At 51.4% G+C, this 22,205-nt stretch overlaps 1 protein-coding gene across 1 annotated transcript; it reads left to right on the top strand.

The window, feature by feature from the left end:
• The first annotated feature begins 1,402 nt into the window (after nt 1-1,402).
• On the top strand, nt 1,403-20,872 carry LOC106732720 (SLAM family member 8-like). Its single transcript, XM_075907590.1, has 7 exons — nt 1,403-1,532; nt 8,915-9,256; nt 11,109-11,405; nt 15,125-15,244; nt 17,056-17,120; nt 18,392-18,499; nt 20,474-20,872. The coding sequence occupies exons 1-6, from the start codon at nt 1,466-1,468 to the stop codon at nt 18,482-18,484; spliced, it is 984 nt and encodes a 327-aa protein (XP_075763705.1). The 5' UTR covers nt 1,403-1,465; the 3' UTR covers nt 18,485-18,499; nt 20,474-20,872.
• Nucleotides 20,873-22,205: the final 1,333 nt, after the last annotated feature.

The raw sequence follows: 22,205 nt of genomic DNA, 5'->3' as shown, positions 1-22,205 counted from the left end.
TCCAATATGACATATTTGGGGTTTGGCCAAAAGGATTTAGTTTTAAATTTCTACTGAAAATTGAAGTTTTCCACAGGGAACACAAATGTTTTTTTAATCAACTACCCTTCCAAGGGTTGTTGCCTGTGTCCTGTTAGCTGGTTGTTAGGGGGTGTTTGTGTTTGCATGAGGCCTACATGTTCATTGCAGCCTTCCACAACCCCCCTTTGGTTTCTCCCTGCTTGATTTTCCAAGCCAAGTCAAATCAAGATGGCCATAAAGCTGCTTGAGAACCACTAGGGGGCGCTTTCCATCTAGGCTAGACTGCGTTCTGGAGCCTCGTCATTGGCCAGGAGCGTGGGAGATCTGAGTTTTGTCACCATAAGACCTCGGTCCCATGACTTCATCTGAGCTGGGTGTGCGGCTGTGTGTCATATTCCTCCCGCTACAGGCGGACAGGAGTACAGCTCCTGGCTAATAGACACAGGCCATGTCTTCTCTGCCCCCCAGAAGCTGTGAGGATTTCCTTTTCCCTCCCCTTTTTATTTAACCAATGTGCTGTAAACCCTGAATGGAGACAGTGCTCTGTAGCCTGTCCTGCCACCAGCGAGGTGAGCTCGCAGACCGGCAGCCGGGTTGACCTCGCCTCGCTGCAGTGGGGTAACAGCTCCGGAAAATGGTCTCTGCTCAAATTGTACTGTGCAATAGGGATCGCCTGTTAGCTGCCCAGGTGCGTGTGTGTGTTAGGCGGTGATGACCTACAGACACACAGCACGTCTCATCTGTAGCTCTCAAAGCGCTTCCCCAAGGAGGCCTCGCCAGGCTTTTAGCTCAAGAAGCAGGGGGCTGCCCTTGAAGATCTCAACTTGAGAACTTGCCGATGCCCAGAGAGTTGCATGTACAAGGCAGACCATGTAGCCCCCGTGTGAGGGGATGATTAATCTGTATGTGGGAGGCTGAGGGATCGGAGCCGTGGCTGTGTGAGAATGGTGTTCGCCGGCAGAAATGTGCCGCCAATAAAAGCATCTGCCAGCATCTCTGTGGAAAACAAGCCCAGGCCGTTTTCGGCCACTTTATTGTCTCAGCAGGACGAGTCAGGCTGCCCGTTTGACTCACCTGGCCCGAAGAGAAAAGATGAACATAGAGTCCATTATGGCGCCGTTTATACTGACTAGAAATGTCCAGCTGGAGAGGCTGAAAGAGCCCAGGGCTCGTTTCTGCCCATCTCCGTGACACGGGTGAGAGGTTTACATGCGAGTGGGTGCATAATGGAACAGTCCCATTCTGCACTGCTTGGTGGCTAGCAGTCCCACCTGCACACTTGGTGGTTAACTAGTTGCTGTCCACTTTATGTCCCTGACTCCCACCCCCAGTGTTTATTTAATAGGCGAGGAGATGCATGGCAGGGTGTGTCTATGTGCTGTCTCTACTTCCCCCTCTGCGTTCGCAGCTCAGCACTGCTCCAGCTGCAGGCAAAGATGAAGCCATGGAGGTGACACTTGTCAGCCCCTCGGTCCCCTTAGTGCTCCTGGCGCTGATCAGTTTCTTGGCAGGTAAGTCACTAACCGCTGGCTTAAATCCTGCCAGCATAGGGGGGGAACCCGCATGTGGGCAGGGAAGCAGGAATTTGTCTGCAGTAGGAAAGTGCTGGCGAGTCACAGTGACTTGTGATTAACCCAATGGTTGCAGGGAACTGCTAGATTCTTTAGCAAATCATCTGATGTGCTGGTGCTCGCAGCAGCCACCTTATCTATCTGGGTAATAGTTTAGAATTAGGGGGAGAAGGGAATGGCCGGTGAATGCAAGCTGGGTATTATTAGAATGTTTTGTAACTAAAAGCTGGTGTGTCACTAAATCTCTTGAAAGTGCTCAGTAGTTTGTCACTCTGTAACCACTAAATGCATTTCAGTTGCAGGGATGTAGGAAACAGGCAGGGCAAGTGGCGTGAAACATTGAAGAGGGAAACTGGAATCGTATCCCTCAAAAAAATCTCACAGTTGTCAAAAAAAGTAAGCAAAGCCCTTGGACTTTTGTTCATTTTTGACTGGCTGTGAGGACGAAAGGCAGTTAGTTGGTCTGAGCGGCTTTTTCATACCCGTAACCCATCTGGCTGTTCCTGTGGATTTATTCAGTTTGCTGATATGTTTGCATTTTTGTGCTCCAAAGCCCTAGGTACTTGATGGTTCTCGATGCTGCCGTATATACAGTAAATCTAGAGAATTTACAATACAGGCTATAGTGAGCAGCAACCCAAAACTAAGCCAGGAGATTCCTTCTTTATTCTGTTTCGATGCTACCCATAAAAAAGAAATAACAATTTCTGTAGAGTGTGGAAAATGGGTAGCCTGAGAAATCCTAGAGAAACAAAAAATGGTTTTGGATGCTGCCGTATATACAGTAAATTCAGATAAATTTACAATACACACTATAGTAAGAAGCGACAGAAAATTAAGCCGGGGGTTCATATCAGCATTTTATTCATTCCTTATTCTGTACCACTGCTACCCTTAAAAAAACAATTTTTCGTAGAGTTCCATAAAATGGGTCGCTTGAGAAGTGGTAGAGAAACAAAACGTTTGAAGGATTTGGGAGTTCCAAGTTAGAAAATGCCTGTCTCGGTCTAGGCACCTCTCATGCTATCAGTACAGCTCGACTTTGAAGTGTTGCGTCTTAAAACTGCTCCGAGGACAGTTAAACCAAGCCCTGGGCATACAAGTGTGTGTGGAACTGATCACAGACTGCATCAGAAGGGTTTTAACATGCACAGTCCCATTTTTGGAATATATTTTTGGATTGAAATGCCGCTCTCCGTTCTTTTCATTTGCTCATAGGAGCTTTAGAGAGGGATAGAAATTTGAGGCTATGCTTTCTTCATTGGATAAAAATATTATTTTACCTCTGCAACTGGCAAAGGTGTAGACCACGGTTCTAAGCCTTCAGTGTCAGGCCACCCTGCCCTGTCCACGTTGCTCAGTGGATCTGAGATGCCTGCTAATGAGAAAAGGAGGCTCAAAATAGAAAACAAAAAGAAGGAGTCCTGTGGCACCTTATAGACTAGCAAATTTTTTGGGGTATCAGCATATGTCCAAATAAATCTGTTTATCTTTAAGGTGCCACAGGATTCCTCGTTGTTTTTTCAGATCCAGACTATCAGAATCACCCCTCTAAGAGTACATCTACTCTGCAGAGTTTTTTTGGAAAAACAGTCATGTTTCTGAATAAACGTCACTTACGTCCACACTGCAATCGCATTCTTTCAAAAAAAGTTTTAAGAACAGAGGGGTTTTTCTGACATCTTTCTACAAGGGAGTAGCCTTTTTCCGAAAGCTCTTTCGGAAAAAGGCGTGTGTGGATGGGGAAGAGGGAGTTCTTTTGGAAGAAGAGGAAAGAGGAAAAAGTGGTGGCCATTCCATCCATAGTAATCACATGTGTCCATTGAGTGTGGACGCTATACTTTGAAAAAGCAGATCGCTTTTTCAATGTGCTTTTGCTGGGTAGATGCTCTTTTTCAGAAGATCTTTTCTGGAAAACCTTCTTCCGAAAGAAGCCTGCAGTCAAGAGATAGCCTAAGATAGAAAAGGGTTGTCTGCTCTGCTAGATTGGTGTTTCTTAACCAGTGGTACGAGTATCCTTAGGTTTTGTCTATACTGCAAAGTTTTTGTGCAAGAAATCTTCTGCAAAAACTTCTTGTGCAAAAGTACATTCACACATCAAAAGCGCATTGCAAAAGTTTGATGTGCTTTTCCACAAGAGCATCCACAGTGCATGGATGCTCTTGCACAAGAAAGCTCTGATAGCTGATAACAGAATGGCCATCAGATAACCTGAGTTATTTCTCGTGGGGAGAGGAGTAACTCTACTGGCAAAAGCCCTCTGTCCTGTCAATTGTCTGTATTTTTTTTTTTGCGCAAAATGCGCTTGAGGTATGGACACTCCACTGGTTTTTACGCAAAAACCTTGCAGTGTAGACATAGCTTTAGGGGTACTCGCGAGAAGTCTGGGGCATACGTCAAATTTGGAGAAAACTGAATTTTTGTTTTAAGTTTTACAGCGCTTTGTTATTTTTGTATTTTTCACACCCCAAAATTTCATTGCCTGCCCAGCTACGATTAAGATGTTTAAACATATGTGTTGCACGGGTAGAAAAAAAAAAAGGTGTGTCTGAAAACTGTAGGTACTGGGGGTCCTTTATTTTTTAAATGGGGGTACTTATAATTTCTTTTTTAAAGAGTTACTTTATAAAAAAAGGTTGAGAAACACTGTGTGAGATTATGGAGTGACAGAACTCCATCGTTACCCTTAAAGTAAAGCTTCCATTATTCTCTCTTTCTTGTTCTTCTATCCATCCAATTGCCATGAGGAAATTACAATAAGAGTAAAAATGGTCAAAAACTATGTTCAGAAGCCTGTGAATCTCACCCCCGCAAAAAGCCCTCTCTGTCTCAAACCGGGCGAGTTAGCTCTGGGGTTGAGGCAGAATTTTTGTCTCACATTGGAAGGAAATGGGCCAAGTATATCTTAAAGTAGAACACTCTAATAATAGGACTGGGAGTTAAAAAAAAAAGTTCTCACACTTATAGAACACTGTGTAGTAATGACAGAGAAACAGGGGGACAAAACTTCACTCTCGGGATTCCCCCAGTTTAAATCTAGGGTTGGCACACTGTCTCTCTCTGGCACCATGTGTGGCAAGCACAAGTGAGCTCAGTTTAGCCGGTGAAAGAGAAATCGCTGGAGACCTGCCTTTTCAAAGGGAGCAGATTTACACCGGGTGGGGGGGTATTTGTGCCAGTTTCAGCCAGTCGACTGCTCTGGATCCCCCCGGGCCGGGGTACTAGGTGACTGCAAACAGGGCACTCCTGCCTGTAAGCTGGAAGAACCACTTTATACCATTCACACCAGTTCCAAACAGGAATAATAGCTATCAGTGCAAGTAGCGGATTTGCTGGGTGATTCTGGGACCAGAGCTGGGGCAAAACCCCAGTGTAGACAAAGCTTCTGGCACTGTCCAGCCCGCAGACTTCTGCAAGTTCAGTTCTGCCAGTCGGGTGTGAGGCAGGGCTGAGTCCTGGCCCACCAACGCCCCTGGGGTAGACACAGTTTTCCCAGGGTTGCTCGTTTCGCTGGGAAGTGGCGCAATGAGCCTTCCCTGCAAAAGCCCTGCGTGGCTGCTCTCGGCCGTGCCCGCTCTAGAAGCGCTTTGCTGGTCTCCTGTGTAGACGTGGCCTCCACCTCTAGACCTTTCCCTGCAGGCTTAAAGCCCAGTGTGCAACCAAAGTGCAAGGGAGACACGGCCTTAGGAACAGGGCCATGTAGCTAGCCACAGGCGTGCCCCCCCCCACACACACACCTGTTCCTCTCCTGCTTCATGCTGCCCCTCACCATGGCCTCCAGCCTGGTGTAAAAACTGCCTCATTTTAGAGCTCCTATAAGATCACTGGCTACTCCTGTTGTCGATGTGCAAGAGCCCAGTTTCTCACTGTGTCTAGGTGCCCCCCATCAGACACAGCAGGACCTGGAGTATGAATGGCCCGGAGTTCAGGGACCCTTAGCTATAGGGGAGCGCATCTGTCATTTTAGCTGTACAACTGCAGACTGATCCACGGGCCTTGAAAGCCTGTCTTGTCTCGAGAGGCGCGCAGCTGCCCAAATCCTTGGGTGACAGCGGCTCTTTGGATCCACCCTGGTGTTCCCTCCAGGGAGGCGTTGATCAGCTGTAGGAATGTTCCCGCTCAATGAATGCACCAACTCCATAGAAACTAATGACTAATTACCCGTTAATTAATGACTCACTAAGGATAAGCTCTTCATCTTGCCCAAGCTCAGGGCTGCGTATTCGCTCACTCCCAGCGGGAGGGGCTCTACTCTGGTTCAGTTCCATCTGGTCCCGAGGGAGGCCCCGTGCTGGGAAATCAGGCTGCGGGTTGGAAAGTCTGAGAAAGGAGGGAGTTTGGGTCGGTGGCTCTGGACTGGTCCCTTTCTAAATAAAACACAGATAGTAACACGGTGCAGATGGGAGCCAGCCAGGCCCAGGTCCCAGGCAAGACTCTGCTTCTCACAATGCCATTCACTCAACCCTTCACTCAACCTCAATTCGTAATGACAGGTGCTGGGACTCATGCAGGTTTTTTACTTTAAGTGATGCCGCAAGCCCGGAGGTGCTGGGACTAGAACCTAGAGGAGCAGGGGCCTTGGCACAGATTAAACCCCGAGCCTGATTCCCATTCACACTCAGGCTCTGTCTACACGGCAGAAAAGGGAGTGAGTCTCAGAGCCCAGGACCACAGACTCACGGTGCCCGGCTAAAAAAGCAGCACAGTTATTTGGGGTGGGGCCGAGCTCTGAAACCAGCCGGGGGGAAGGTCTCAGAGACCTGGCTCCAGCCCAGCCCCCAGAGTCAGCCCAAGTCCGATGTCCCAGGATCGGAGTGTGGCTGCTGCTGGATTTTGTTTGCTGAGCAGACAGGTTCTCAGGGCGCACCTGGGCTGCACAGCTGCCCCCTTAGACTCTCCCCCACTCCATACCTGCACTGTCAGAGCCACGTCGCCGGCATAATCTGAACTAACGCAGGCAGGGCTGCCGGGACTGGATCTCCCACGCTCAGCTGCCGTGTAGACGCAGCCTCGGCCCTTTACTCTGCTCCAGCAGCATCAAGAGACATTCCCATAAGAACTAATTATATTTGTGCCCATTTGCGGGGTGGAGATGGAAGCGTGTGTCTTCCCTGCCCCACAAGGTGTGTAGGGCAGCCCTAGGCCCATCAGCGCCCTACTTGAGGGCTGACTTTGCCACCCCCTCGATTGGTTAGACTTTGGGATGCCTTATTGTGTATTGTAGCCCATTTTTGGACTGTGCATGGTTTGCGTGCGTGATTTATCCTCTGCATAGGGGATGCCTGCTAGGGTCTGTAAATCTGTATTTATTTGTGCCATATAGAAGCAAATAAAAAAATCTATTTCCTCTACGCTTATAGCAATGGCTCCCTTTGAGACTCACTGAAGTGTACACCCATGACAAATGGGCCCACTCAGCACATTGTACTTCAAACCCATTTCCCCCCAGCCCAGTGGCTCCAAACCCAGCACCCCAGGCCGTTAGCTGGGGCGCCTGCCCCTAGATCTGGCTGGAAGGTGGGAACTGACCCCGGCTGCACTAACTCCGGTTCATATAGCAGAGAGCACATGGGCACTTTGCAGTGGGATCGGGTGTTGAGGGTCGCCAGGGGCCCAGCCTGCAAGGCTAACCAGAGCGCCTGGGTCTGCGTGGCAGCTGCAAGCCGAGCTCAGAGCACGTTGCCCTTTGTCTAGCTTGCTGGGCTGTTTTGCAGCCGCGTGCGCCTGGCCGGCTGTGGGAATCACATCCCTGCAGTGCTCCAGGCAGCTGAACGACTCTTTCGGGGTGGGGGGCGGGGCGTGCGCCACCTCCCACGGAGCAGATCTATGCATCTCATGCAAACCCACATGCCGCAGGGAGTCTGGTACAGACAGCGTGCGGTGGCTTGGCCAGGCCTTGGCTGGCCATTTCAGTTCGTGCTTTGCAAACCAAAGCGGCTTCGGGGAAAGCAGGGAGCGGGGGAGCGATTCAAATGATTATCTGTGACCGGTAAAGCAAAACCCAACTCTCCCCAGCCCCTGACACAGAGCCGGGCGACGTCTCTGCAGTGCAGGAAACAAGCAGAGTGTAAATTTGGCCACTGGGGGAGTGAAGGCAGAACAGACTCTGTGATGTGGGCACTTGATCTTCCTTTTAAGACACACGCGCCACTGCCGCTTCCCCCTCAAAGGGCAGCATAGCAGGCAAAGAAGGCTGGCTCCGGGTCCGCCGAAATTCGTGCACCCCTGACTTTTCATGCAGCCAGTTTCCGCCCAAGCCTCTTTATAGAATACGGGCCAAATCCCACAGTCCTTACTCAGGCAGAACTCCCAGCAAGAGTCAAGCTAACAGCAGCGTTGCCTGCTTACAGATGAGGTGATTTGGCCGTGAGGTACAAGCTGGCAAAGAGAGGTGCCTGGGGAAGTCACTAGACTCAGGAACTACAGGACTGAATTTTTCACAAGAGTTCTGCTCCCAACATACAGAGATATTCTGAACATTTGGCTCCCACTCCATTACATTCTTTGGGGTCAGGGAGTGACTCTCGCTACATACGGCACCTAGTACAACAGGCCGTAATCTCAGCTGGGGTGGTAGATGCTCGTGGATGAATAACCCACCCCTGGAATGCGACCACCTCTGAGGTGGAGCGGGGCAGTTGTTCAACAGCGCACAGCAACACAACAGCAGTTCAGGAAGTCAGAGAAGAAGGAGCCTATTTCCCATTGGAATTGCAGTAGTTAATTAAGGAGACAAATGGAATTGGAAGGACAATACAAAGAACAGATCTCCCCGGGGCCATTCACACTGGGGTAAGATGAGGTGAGTTTAATGCAACCAAAATTTCCCTCAACATCAACTGATAAGGGAGAGAAAATGACACTGCAAATGACAAGAGAAAAACGTGGGTATTTTGCTGGTTACCTGCTGTTCATGGGACAGCTGCAATGGAGAAAACCTATGCTGGTGGATAAGAAACAGGTTCTGTAGCAGAGAACAAACTATTCCTGGTTATCAAACGAACACAGGGAGGGGTAAGTTACATTTAAGGAGCATGTGAAATGATGGGGGTGGGTGTGAATGAAACGTTCTCACCGCCACTAACTGTCTGTGCCTTCTCGGTAGCGAATACCTGGGTACGGGATCTGATACCCTGTTAACTCCTCTGTTCTTGTTCTCCACGCGCCGCATCAGCCCTGCACTTGGTCCGAAGCCTTACAAAAGCAAGGGGCAGCTCTAGCTGTTCCTAGGCAGCGCCGGTCTGATCAAGTATCACTGCCTGTGTAGGGGAGAGTTGTTTGGTTTGGATTGTTTTGGGTGGTTTGTTTTTGCAATTTCTTAGGCATCAGAACTAGCCAAGCGCCGACTCCCCACCGCCGGGTGAATGGGATTCTGGGAGGATTCGTCCTGCTGGCTGTGCATCCATCCCCTGGGAGAAAGATGAAAAGCATTGAATGGAGCTTTCATGCTGAGAATAGTGAGACGATTCTGCTGGCTGAGTTCAATGAGGGAATATTTGAGAGACTGAATGCCAGTGACAGATTTCAGCAGAGGCTGGAAATGCACAACGAGACCTCGCTGAGGATCAAGGCCCTGGAGCTGGGCGACAGCGGAGTTTATGAGGCCCGGATTAAGACAAAAGAAGGCACTCTGGAGGATCGGGCCTTTCTCGTCACTATCTATGGTAAGTGACGACCAATCGATCTTTTAGCTGTAACCAAGTGACCAGAAATACCAGGGTGCGGCTGATGCATTCATCTTATACACTTAGGAAAATTCCTCTCAGCACCGAGGGACCAGCACCAATAACGTCTTCAAAACAGGGCTGAATGGGCCACACAGGGTCTGTTATGTGTAGTAGCTGCACTGAAGTGCCCCTTTTGTGCCCCTCACAACCCAGTCCTGTGTTCTCTGCAGCACAGGCTCCCTGTCAGAACAGGGCTTATGTGGGCTGTTCTCACCTCATTTCAGTTTAACATGCATGAAATCTAGTCAGTTATATAGGTGTGGGAATAGGAGTGCAGGATCCCCTAGACATTGCTCCATGCCATAGTCTTGGCTACCAGTCCACACTGTAGGTCCACTGCCACTGAGGGTCCCAGCCATCAGCTCTAGTTGATCCCAGCCACTGGCCCTGTGGGCTTTAATATGAGTCCAAGGGTCCCGGCCACTAGGCCCAGGGGCTCTGTGAAGGACAAAGGGTCCCAACCATCAGCTCCAGGCCCGGGGCTCTGCAGCTGCCCTCAGCTCTGGCCTCAGCCTGGACCCTCACCCTAAAAATGGTACCAGCACCACTGGTAAAATAAGATGCTCAAAGAGATTTCTGCCATCTTGGGCCCAAATCACACAGGACTGGCTCTTCCTGGTGGCGATTGGTTGCAGCTGAATCAGGATGGGGAACGAGACCCCTTTTCCACATTCGGGTCCAGCCTAGAACCCAAACCGGAGAGACAAGGATGAATCCAGCGTCTCACACGGAGTCTGTCACTCGGGGGGTTCAGACTTTAGAATCAGGTCCCAGCCCAGCCTGCTTCGACTCCGAGATCTTCCTATATTTTCCTAATGCAAATAAACTTATCAGCTTCCGTAAACATACATTGAAAAGCCTGGGTTTTACCATTGAGAACAACAGCTGCCGTCTGAGACATGAGGCAAATTACAGGCAATAAAACCTTAGAGCTGCCAGGAAAAGGGGAAAAGAAAAGTCTCCGTATCCCGGTACCATCCGTGTCTTTATCCCTCGGTGACTCAGCCAGAGGTGAGGGTCTGTCATGGGAGGAGGCTTTGGGCCTGTGATGGGCAGGAGCCCCTTCCCCCCGCCAGCTTATCATGATGGTTCCTTCTGGCTTTAAAGTCTCTGTGTGTAGGGACCTGACTCTCCATCCCCCTCCCTGCGTCTGTCGATCGCCCTTCCCCTCCATCCTAGCCAAACACCCAGCGTGTAGGGGTCCCTGCCTGGGCTGCCCACACCCCACGGGGACAATGAGGCCAGTTACTCAGAGACACCCCAATGAGTCGGCTCCCTCCCTTCTCCACTGACCCCTCGGCCTCGCGTTGGGGCTGAACAGACTCCGCCTCCCCCTGGCCACTGGGAGCCTGTGGGGCTCCTGCACCCGGTACAACGGGGGGCTGGAGCTGCTGTCAATTCCAGTCCCCGCAGCGGAAGGGACGTTGGCCAGGCCGGCCCGGAGCGGGTGCCAGGCCCCAGAGACATTCTATGGGGTAGGCGGGATGCAGCCGCGGGGAGGTGCCACAGGCTGTGGGCCACTCCAGAGTGGGGCTTGTGGGTGGCCAGTAGCACCAGTGCAAGGCAGCACGCTGGGCAGGGCCACACGGGGCAGGCAGAGGAAGCCTGGAGGCCGCCTCCCCTGCTGGAGGGGGTCTCAGTGGAGGGCTGGTGGGGCTTGCAGCTGGGCTGGGCTGGGCTGACTTGGCCCTGCCTCAGGCAGCGTCTGGACTAGACGCCCTCTGGAGGGCCCTTCAGCCCGGCCTTGCTGGGGTCTGGGATAAGGGATTTCTTTGTGATTTCAAACCAGAGCCCGTGCCGGTGCCGGAGATAAGGAGCCACTCGCTCTCCAGCACGGTAGCTGGGTGCAACGTCATCCTGGAGTGCCTGGTGCTTGGCAGGGAAGGGGTTAACATCTCCTGGACCAGAGGGAACCCACTGCGAGACCTGGGCGATCTGGAGCGGTACCAGCTCAGCCCTGATGGCAGGAGCCTCAATCTGTCCCTGCCGCCCAACCCCCCGGACTCCAACTTCACCTGCACGGCCAGCAACCCTGCGGACCAGAAGAGCTCATCTTTTGTCCTGCCGAGCATCTGCCAAAGCAAAGGTGAGGGATTTACAGCCTGTCCCTATGTTGCCTTTTTTGACTTACCTCGAATATTTCCCCAGCATTGCTCGGGTCCTTAGTTCAATTACTTTGTGGTTTTTGGAAAACGAAACGGGAATGTCCAGGCTGCATTTAAATCATGGTTCTGGGGTGGGGCCGAGGAGGAGGGGTCCAGGTTGCCGGCTGCCTGGAGAGAGAGGACAACCCCAGCCATCTCTCACTGCAGCAGCTTGGGGCCAGGTGAGAAGCGCTTCTCCATGGCTGCTGCAGCTCCAGCGGGAACTGCCAGGGGAGGGGTGCACGTCCCCCGGCTGGGGCGGGTCCAGGTTTGTCGGCTCCCTGCACTCCCCAGCCAGAGTGAAGAATGCAGCAAACTGTGCACTTTCCCCTCGTTCCCTGACAAAGGGGAACAGGCACCAACATCTCCATAAGAATCGGGGGTTGGGACGGGAGGGTGTCTTGAATGTGGGAAGCTCAGGGCTTGGGCAGTCCCTAGCTAGCCCCTTTCACCTGCCTGATGATTCTGCCTCTTCTGTACGGTTTTCTGAGAAGCAGTCCCAATCCAGGCACATCCCACTGTCCTGCCACAGCCTAACCCCGACCTTGCTTTAAACTATACCAAGAAGAAGCTGCCGACCAAATCTGGTGGCCTTAGCTCTTACAATGTAGAAGGAGTTCTCGAACAAGTGGACAAACACAAAAACAGCTCGCCAGCCAGCCAGACGCTGGCCAATATACAGCAGAAATACTCTGACCACTCTGTGGAACAGCCACAGAACTCAGGACCTGGCAGGACAGCTCCTTGGTACAGGAGGAATCAATTAGGTGAAGTCTGGGTATTTTCCAGTGTCATTGCTTTGTTTGAAGACTGTCCACAGATCCTGTTTCCTCTAGCAATGCACACAGCCAATCCCCTCTTGTTGAAAGCACCACTAAGACACAGCTGGCTTGGCTTTCAGAGTGTGTTTATCCTGCACTTAGAAACTAGGGTGAACACACATCCTGTTTTGAAAGAGACAAATCCACATTTAGTTTGCTAGTAAATAAACACACCTATGACATAGTTGGTATCACGGAGACTTGGTGGGATAATACCCACGACTTAGAATATTGCTATAGAAGAGTACAGCTTGCTCAGGAAGGATAAACAGGGAAAAAAGGGAGGAGGTGTTGCCTTATATATTAAAAATGAACACACTTGGACTGAGGTGGAGATGGACAGAGAAGACAGATTTGTTGAGAGTCTCTGGGTTAAGTTAAAAGGGATAAAAAATAAGGGTGATGACGTGCTAGGGGTCTACTACAGATCACCTACCCAGGCAGAAGAGGTGGATCAGGCTTTTTAAAAACAATTAACAAAATCCTCCAAAGTGCAGGATTTGGTGGTGATGGGGGACTTCAACTCTCCAGACATATGTTGGGAAACTAACACTGCAGTGCACGGACTATCCAACAAGTTCTTGGACTGCATTGGAGACAACTTTTTATTTCAGAAGGCTGAGAAAGGTACTAGGGGAACGCTGTTCTACATTTGTTTTTTAACAAATAGGGAGGAACTGGCTGAGAATTTGAAAGTGGAAGGCAGTTTGGGAGAAAGTGACCATAAAATCTTAGAGTTCATGCTTCTGAGGAATGGTAGAAGGAAGAACAGCAAAATAGGAACAATGGATTTCAGGAAGACAGATTTAAGTAAACTCAGTAGGTAAGGTCCCATGGAGAATGGAAAGTGGTTGTCTAGGAAGGAGTCCTGCAGAAAGGGATCTAAGGCTCATAGTGGACCGACCACAAGCTAAATATGAGTCAACCGCGTGACACTGTTGCAAAAAAAGAAAAGATGATTCTGGGAGGCGTTAACAGGAGCACTGTGAGCAAGACACGAGGAGTCATTCTTCCGCTCTAATCTGCACTGATTAGGCCTCAACTGGAGTATTGTGTCCAGTTCTGGGCACCACATTTCAAGAAAGATGTGGGAAAATTGGAGAAGGTCCAGAGAAGTGCAGCAAAAATTATTAAAGGTCTAGAAAACATGACCTATGAGAGAAGACTGAAAGAATTTGGCTTGTTTAGTTTAGAAAAGAGAAGACTGAGAGGGGACATGAGAGCAGTTTTCAAGTATCTAAAAGAGTGTTACAAGGAGGAGGGAGAAAAATTGTTCTGCTTGGCCTCTGAGGACAGGACAAGAAGCAATGGGCTTAAATTGCAGCAAGGGAGGTTTAGGTTGGACATTAGGAAAAAACATCCTGCCTATCAGGATGGTCAAACACTGGAAAAAATTACCCAGGGAGGCTATGGAATCGCCATCACTGGAGATATTTAAGAACAGGTTAGACAGACACCTGTCAGGGATGGTCTAGACCAGTGGTTCTCAACCGTGGGCCATATGGCTCCCCAGGGCCATGCCCTACCTCTAGGGGGCCACATGGAAAAACGGAACATTAGGTAAATTATGTACCTTTTTTTTCCAACTAACAGCGGCTATGAGGGGGGCCACAGAGGTAAACGAGGCTCAGAAGGGGGCCAGGAGCAAAGAAAGGTTGAGAAACACTGGTCTAGACAGTACTTGGTCCTGCCGTGAGGGCAGGGGACTGGACTCAATGCCCTCTCGAGGTCCCTTCCAGTTCTAGGGTTCTATGATTCTATGATTTAAGACTTTTTCTTAAAAATGGACAAATTGTCCATTGGCTTCGGGGCTCCACCCCCAGGTTTGGCTCTTCGGCCGAGGGTCAGGGGAAGACATTTCCTGGAGGCTTTGGGGCAGGGAGGCCACTAACCTGGGTCGGTGACCTGCAACATGGAGAGCCCCGATCTGAGCTGGCTACTCTCTTGCTGGTGAGGCCACTCCCCTGTGATCACGCTGCAGAACAGCTGTCCCCTGCGATTGCTGCCCCCTGTGGTCACTGCAGAACATAACTGTCCTTGCTCTCCCACCCCTCCCTTTCCATGTGATGGAAAACAATCGGATTCCAGGCACATCCCATTGTCCTGGCACAACCAAACCCTGACCTGGCTTTAAGTTACGATCAGAGGGAGCTGCATACTGAATTTGGTGGTCCTAGCTGTTACCATTTAGGACAGATCTTGAACAAAGGGGCTCACAGACAGACAAACAGACAGCACAATTATTACGTTTGCAGATGTTACCAAGCTGAGAGGGGTTGCAAGTGCTTTGGAGGAGAGGGTGGACATGCACATTTCTAAAATATATACATTTCTAAAATATATAAATAGAGTTTACCATGTGTCCTGCATTCAGCATAGGGAAATAGGGTCACCCTAACTAGAAACTGGTGGTTGGCCTGTGCTGGCGGGCAGGGCTTGGGGTACGAGGGCTGTTCTGTCTTGGCCTCTGGGACTCTCCCAATCGCGAGGCCCGGATTCTAGCCCAAAACTGGACATCTAATCCTGTTGCCTGTGTTGGAGTCAGCTGCCAAACCTCTCACTCCTCACCTGCTCCCAAGGTGGGAAGCAAAAAACCCCCAATGCCCACAGGGAGGTGCCGAAACTCAGGGCTTCCGGCCCATGATGCAGAGACTTGCTACGGGTTGGATCAAATTGAGCTAGAGGCTAAATTCAGCCCACGGGCTGTACGTTCCCCATCCCTAGGCTAGACAAAGAATCATCAACCTTTCTTCCCACGCGTGGCCAGCCTGGTTCTGGGAACGCTGCCTTGCCTGGTGTTGAGCTGGGCTGTGTCAAGTTTCTCTGATCTGTCGTCGCAGACACAGACACGGACTTACTCAAATGGATGTTGCCTGTTTGCATTGGGTTGATCGTTGTCACGGCAGCATGTGTTGGGACGTGGCTATGGAAGAAAAGGAGGGAAAAGCCAGTCAGCCGAGGTAGGTAACGTCCTTCTTACCGCAACAGTAAATCCCCAATCAGCCGATGGGCCTCAAATAAATCATTACTGATTATTAACGAAGTCATTGGCCATTCTGCCCACCATTTACATCACATTAGGAAAGTCACTTCCCCTCCCCCTTTTCTGCATTTTATGGTGACACAGTTTGTTCTCTCTTCTTTAATGTTCAATACCATAAAGGTCCAGCACATGTAACATACATGTAAAAATGTGTATTGACGCCTGCTCTAATGGGTGGTTGATAAAAACCTTCTACTGCTACCAGCTGTTGGAGCGTCCCCGTTAGCTCAAGTGGGAGACTATTTGTGACGTAGTGGGGGGCTGTCTGCTCTGTAAGCAAGGGTTCCCCAGCGCTGTGATGTGTGATTCCCAGTGACTCACCCACATGTGTATTGGCCCACACACCTAGTCCCAGCATGAGCAGATAACACTGCTTTTCCCAGGGAGAGAGACAAAGGAAGGGAGGTGGAGACGGTCACCTGGCTGGGGGGCAGGGTCTGGGAGCCAGGCAGTTTCTGGCTAGAAAACATGAAGGGAACAGACTAAGCTGAGGGTTGAGGGGGTGATGGACCCTCTAACCCGAGGGGTCTGAGGCATCCGGGCCCTGACTCCTGTAACCACATCACGTCCATGCTGTGCTGTATCCTGGAGAAGCAATACACCTCCTTTATTGTACTGGCTGGCGGAGTCTGTTCTTGCTGCTACGGGGCTGAAGGATCAGGGGGAACCCCAACGCGCCGTCCCACCATTACGCTTTGGCAGTGAAAGCCTTAGGTTCAAAACTGCTTGCAGCCCCTCATGGGCGTTAACACACCAGTGCTTATTGCTGGGGCTAACGCTGACTCGAGAGGCGTCGCATCGTGGCCAATGGGGCTACTGGAGGGTGACGGCTGGCAGTCCCAGCTGGCATTGTGTTAACGTGTCCGTTGGAGATTTGTTTAAGTGAATAACACTTTGCATGGGGCGTTTCACGGGAGTGTTTTGCACGTGTAACCCACAGTGGGGAGTGTGGTACCAGGCCCCCTCAGAGCATCACCAGACTCTAGCTTCACCAGAAGCAGGGGCTGGACCACTCCACAGCCGTCCTGTTCTGTTCATTCCTCCCTAGCGTCTGGCACGGGCTGCTGTCCGAGACAGGGCACTACCTTAGCTGGGCAAACCATTACTCCAAGGGCCCTGCAGTAGCTCCAGCTGTTAGCACTGGTGATCCTCGATTTAGTCCCTGATGTGAAGCCAAGTGGACGACCACCGCACAAACATCCGTTGTGTCAATTGCTACGGCAGCCCCTGGGAGCCGGCCAGTAACACTATCCTCATTGCACAGGGAACACTTCCCCTCACAGCTGGCCTGGCTCTGGCAGGATCCCCCGCAGGGAGAGGGGTGGAGGGATATAAAGAGGCACGCTCTGATCGCAGTTACACTGGGGCAAATCTGCAGGAACTTGCACTGGTGCCCGGGAAAGGGTCAGTTCACCAGAGCTGCTGGAGTGACTCCAGATAACGCAAGGGAAAGCAGACTCTGGGAGGCAGTGCGGCCTAATGGAGAGAGCTATAGACAAGGGATCAGGAGAGCTGTGGTTCTATTTCCTGTCCTGACCTCGAGGGAGTCACTGCCCTCCTCTGTGCCTCAGTTTCTCCACCTGTAAAACAGGATCATCCTTCTCTGGCCCTCCATGGGGATTATGATACACGTAGTGCTGGGACACGGTTGCTGCATCCCTAGTCCTGGCAGGGATCTCCTCAGCCTTTCTGTGTAGGATAATGAGCTGTCTCGTTTACTCCCCTAAGATGCTGTTCCGGAATGCCATTATGCTGAGATCAAGAGGAGAAGCCCTCCGGAGGGGAACGAGCCGGTGAGTTCCCTTAGGCTATATCTACACTGCAGACCTATTTCAGGACACCGGAAGTATCCCAAAATAGCTATTCCACATCTATTGAAGCAGCCCATTATTTCAAAATAGATTCTGAATACCAGGCGGCTTATTCTGATGTCCCGGTAACCCTCATTCCACGAGAGTTAAGGGACATTTCGGAATCGCTGTTTATTTTGAAATTTGGCGCTGTGTAGACAGCACCACATTTCGAAATAAGCTATTTCGAAATAAGTGACGCAATTCGCATAGCGTAAATTGCGTAGTGTATTTCGAGGTAAGGGCGCAGTGTAGACGCACCCGTAGGGGGAGTTTCCTGCAGACGTTGCCCTTACGGCCCTGGCTCCATCAGGTGAAAGCAAAGCCAGGGTCGTGTTTAATCAGTGAACATGTGGACTTGAACCACACTGGCCCCAGGCTGTCCCAAAGCAGCAAGCCCACCTGGGAAAGCAGCAGCAGCTCTGTGCTGGCCCTCAGACCTTTTGGCTTTGCTTGTAATTTTTGTTTCAAACATCTGCGGTAACCACAGGAAATTGCACTTACGGGCTATGGCCCTGCACATTATTAATCAGCCTTGTTTGCTGGGGAGTGACTGGTTCAGAAGTAGCATCCTGAGTTTCTAATAGGTGATCTCCAACTCGCCAGCTGCTGTTTCCCTACAGAGAAAGCAGCATCTGTTAAATGTGCTCCCATGACGCACACCAGGAAGGGAGTCGGTCTCCCTCCTGTCTCCTGTCTGTTATTTACTGTATCTGTGGTGCTGTATTTGAGTAACTCCCTTGCATTTCAGTTAGGGGTTTCTTCTCCTTCACTTCCTGTCCTAAACGACTGAGCAGTTTTGCTGTTAAACACCTGACACGCCCCACCCCAGAAGTGGGTGCATTTCAGTGATGGGTGAAACTGGAATTTCTGGATAATCTCCAAAATTTTTACATAGGGAAAACTCTCTCTGACTGCAATAGACGTTGGAGTGAATGAAAGATCTATGGTTGAGGGTATTTCCCACTGCACTAGGATCCCCTTAGACACAAGGTCATTGTTCCTAGAAGACAAAAGTGGTTTTATTTGTTGTGTTGCTGGCTAGGGGATAAAGGACTTTGTGGAATTCCCTCCCCATTGATCTCTCTCGCTAGTGGTCTCAGGGACACACAGATGGCTCCTAAGGGCCTTCCAGGAATGAAGAGCCACTTCCAGTTGTGCTAATTAGCCAACAGAGACAGGACAACAAACAAGGTTTTTCCTTGCTCTTGTAGGACCCTAGCTGCCCGCATGAGGCGCCACCTGTCACCACTATCTACGATCAGATCCGAATGGTCCCAGCTGAAACCTATGAGCAGATCACTTAAGCCAGTGATAGCCAGGTGAGAGCTGTGGCCAGGGTGGGTCTCAATCTGCGTCTACACTAGGGTACAGTATCCTAATGGAGTGGAATTGGTTTCTGACTCCATATGTCTGTTCAGACTGCTATCCTAGGTATCCTAATGGAGTGGAATTGGTTTCTGACTCCATACGTCTGTTCAGACTGCTATCCTAGGTATCCTAATGGAGTGGAATTGGTTTCTGACTCCATACGTCTGTTCAGACTGCTATCCTGACCACGCTAACCCTGGTCTAGCTGCAGTGCCCTTTGGGTGCCTATCCTGCTGTGCATGCTGGGACGTTAAAGGCATCTCCATGCACTGGTACTCCAGCACCTCCCAGTCAGTCTGGTGCTGCCCTAGAGCAGTCTGCAATGCTCTTAGACCCCCAAGCAGCCAGGCTAAATGAAAGGCTATTTGGCCTCTGTCGGCTCCCTCTGGAGAGCTTTGAGGTGCAGGGGGAGGGGATGCTGTACATTAGGCTGGCTGAAATGTTTCTGTCCAATCTGGTTTTGATACAACTGACCTGGGAGGGGGGTGTTAAAGTAGATTTTTCTGTGGACTTTTTTGACTTTTTGTCAAAAAACCTAAAGGAAACTAAATGAAAATGTATCAGTCGAATACAGCCTTGAGTTTGGCTGCCTCGTGCCTCCATTCTGCTGTCAGGGCTGGGTTCCCCAGCCAGACTACATTTCCCATGATGCACCATGGGACACGCATCGCCCCTGATCAGCAAGTGAGGAGACTGTGGTGCATTATGGGAGATGTTGTTTAACCCGGGGGCCTGATCCACACAGGAGAATGCCCCCCTACACTACAACTCCCATGAAGCACTGCGGTGGCATTTCCAAATCAAAGGAGCCATTTTTTCAGCTAAAAGTTTTGATGTCTGGGTGAGATGTGGGGAGGCATGTTCTGTCCAACCTTAGATACCAATTCTAGAGTTCACTGTGGGGGAATATACCATTCTCAGCATAACGGGTCTGATTCGTGTAGCAACCAATGTCCCTTTGCACCACCATGGCTGCATAAAGAGCCCTTAAAAGTGGGCATAAATGGTAGTTAACCCCTATAATGCCCCTGGACATTCCCAAGGCCTTAGTGTAGAAATAAGGACGTTTCCACATAGGAAAATGAACTGGAATAGCTACATCAGAATAGCTCCCCATGTAGACATTCCTGGGTGAATTGGAAGTGGATTAAGCTCATTTGGGATACATCTCTCTCCTGTCCATACAGGGACATAAATAGGCATAGCTCTAGCCTTTCAAATTCATATCTACCTTAATCTGGACTAACTTCCCCTTGTGTTGGCAAGGTCATGAGTCAGGGACGCTTGGGGGAAGCAGAAATAACAACTTTCAAAGTGTAGGTGTTTCCCGGCATTCTCTGGCCGGCTTGCCCTGGAAACAGCATGAGAACAGAGCTGTTTGACCATTCCAAACATCCCCTTTTTTACTTCCCTCTTCATAAATCACATGGGGTGTAAAATCCACCCAGCAGGATGATGGCCTGGGAATAGCTCAGCAATGTTTGTCTTGCAAGTGGAGTGGAACTTCGGGCCACGTTACCAGGCAGCAGAAAGCACCACTGGTTCGGGGTCAAGTCCAGCACGGCTGGGAGTCTAATCCCAGTGGGGCAGTGCCACATGATGGCACGGGCATGTTCAAAGAACCTCCACGCCGGGAAGGAGGCGAGATGCCTTTAGCACTGGTGAGGCCGAGGTCTGCCAAGGATTAGAGCTGGAGGCTGGGAGTCAGGATGTGTGACTTCTATTTCCCCGACTCACTCCACATCGGGCCTTCCTCTTGATGAGATTTCTCTGCCACCAAGGGAGGGCTGTTGTGTAAATCTCAGTGCAAGTGATTGGACACTCCTCGGGCGAAAGCCCCACATGCTCACGCTCCTCCCCCCACTCACGCACACAAAGGGTGACCTTGCAAAATGTGATCATTTGTCTGCTTTCTTTCAAAACAGGCGTGCCGAGAGAAGAGTGTGGCGGAGTCGACAACCCCCTGCGCTACCCTTTGAGGCTCTTAGGGGGGAAAGTGTGTGTGTTGTGCTAATAGAGGGGGGATTGTCTTAGTGCATCAATGCTGTGTGTGTCTGTTTTCCCTGCAGGTGGCGTGTTTAATGAGGGAGATGGGAGAGGGGTGTCGTTGCTGTAGAAGACCAGGAGTGATCTAGCCTACTGGTCGTGACTGAGGACAATAGCACAGTGTCCCCTCTCAGAGGCTCGGGAGAGATTCCTACGCTGCTCAGCTGATTAGCGGAACGCCCTCAGTTAGGTCTTGTGTTTCTCCATGTGGTGGACGTGCCTTGGTGCACATGAAAAAAATTATTCCACACATGGATGGAAAAGATTAGCGGGAACATGGGTTGGGGACCTTACAACTGGCGACCTGGGGACCAGAAGCTCCACCCCCTGAGCTTGAGAGCTGAGGAGAGAGCCCCACAGCGAGCTGTTTACCTGGGACTGAAGACAAAGGATGGAGGCAGGAGTGCTGGGGCAGATGACAGAGGATGGTTGGCTGGAAGGAGGGTGCTCCTGGATAGGGGACCAAGAGCAGACAGAGCCCACACGGACGCAGAAGAGACCCAGGTGACCTGGGCTGGGGGTGGCTAGCAGGGGCAGTGGGTATGCTAGGCAGGGGAAGGCGTTGCCTTCCCAAACCACCAGAAATGGCCCCGCCCAGGCTCCGCCCCCAGACACCTGCTGTAACTGTACTGGGGGCAGAGTGCTGCAGCCCCCAAGTGCCCGCCTTTCCCGTGCTCCAGGGCCGCGGAGGCTGGGCCCACACACCACCTGCCTTCCCTGGTGCTCCGGAGCCGCATGCCCTGCTTCCTTCCCTGGTGCTGGACGGGGGACTGGGGCTGCACATGGTGTGGAGGGCAGGGCATGGGCAGAAGGGCTGGGGCTGGGGGGTTCATCCACTGCCCATGGATCCTAGGCCAGAGGGTTCCTGGGTTGCATTCCAGACATGCAATGAACCCTTCTGTTTTACACTGGTGGTTGTGGAGGGCCTGATCCTGGGTGGGTGGAAGGGGGAGGCTGTCACACTGAAGGGGGTTCCTCCCAGGGGCTGTACGGAGCCGAGGAGCAGGAGGCCTGCGAGTCCGTGCCACTCTCCAGAGGAGCGCTCTGGCCGATGTGAGATCTTGCCGTTCCCTAGGCTCTGCTGAAATTGTGCCAGCCTCTCAGGGCCTTTTGGGACAGGAAGTGGCTTTCCTGGGGCATCCCAAGGGAGCGGTTCCTCTGAATTCCCCCCACGCTGGTTCTGCAACCCCCCACCAGCTGTCGGAAGCTCCGCCCTGCGGTGTGGCCCCTTGCCTGCTGCAATCACATGGCCGGGGCCCGAGATCGGGGTCCACGTGGCAGGAGGACAATGCAGCTCGCCCCGGTCTCTGTTCTGCTTCCGGAGCTGAGGCTGACGAACTTGTGCCCACCCCGGGGAGCACCCGGCTGTGGACTTTCAAGGGCCGGGGCTGGGCTGGGAGGCATCTGACCTGAGCCTGGGTTGTTCTGCTCTCATCTGTCTGCCCCTTGGCAATAAAGGCGCTGGCCTGGCAGGAGCAGTGCGGGGGCTTGTGCCTGCAGCCAACGTGCTGCTCCCAGCCCTTGTGGGGGGAGCGCCCTGCGCCAGGCCAGTGCCGCCGAGCGGGGAGATCGGTGAGAGACACCCAGCTGTGCAGCCTGAGAATCCCCGCT

This window comes from Pelodiscus sinensis, chromosome 24 (assembly GCF_049634645.1).
Source record: "Pelodiscus sinensis isolate JC-2024 chromosome 24, ASM4963464v1, whole genome shotgun sequence".
NCBI classification, from domain to species: domain Eukaryota; kingdom Metazoa; phylum Chordata; order Testudines; family Trionychidae; genus Pelodiscus; species Pelodiscus sinensis.
This window is presented reverse-complemented; position numbering and strand designations above follow the sequence as displayed.

Excerpts from the sequence above, each read along its gene's own strand:
- LOC106732720 (XM_075907590.1), top strand. The coding sequence starts at position 1,466 with ATGGAGGTGACACTTGTCAGCCCCTCGGTCCCCTTAGTGCTCCTGGCG. Across the intron at positions 9,257-11,108 it reads CTTTCTCGTCACTATCTATG|AGCCCGTGCCGGTGCCGGAG; the intron begins GTAAGTGACGAC and ends ATTTCAAACCAG. Across the intron at positions 15,245-17,055 it reads GGAAAAGCCAGTCAGCCGAG|ATGCTGTTCCGGAATGCCAT; the intron begins GTAGGTAACGTC and ends TACTCCCCTAAG.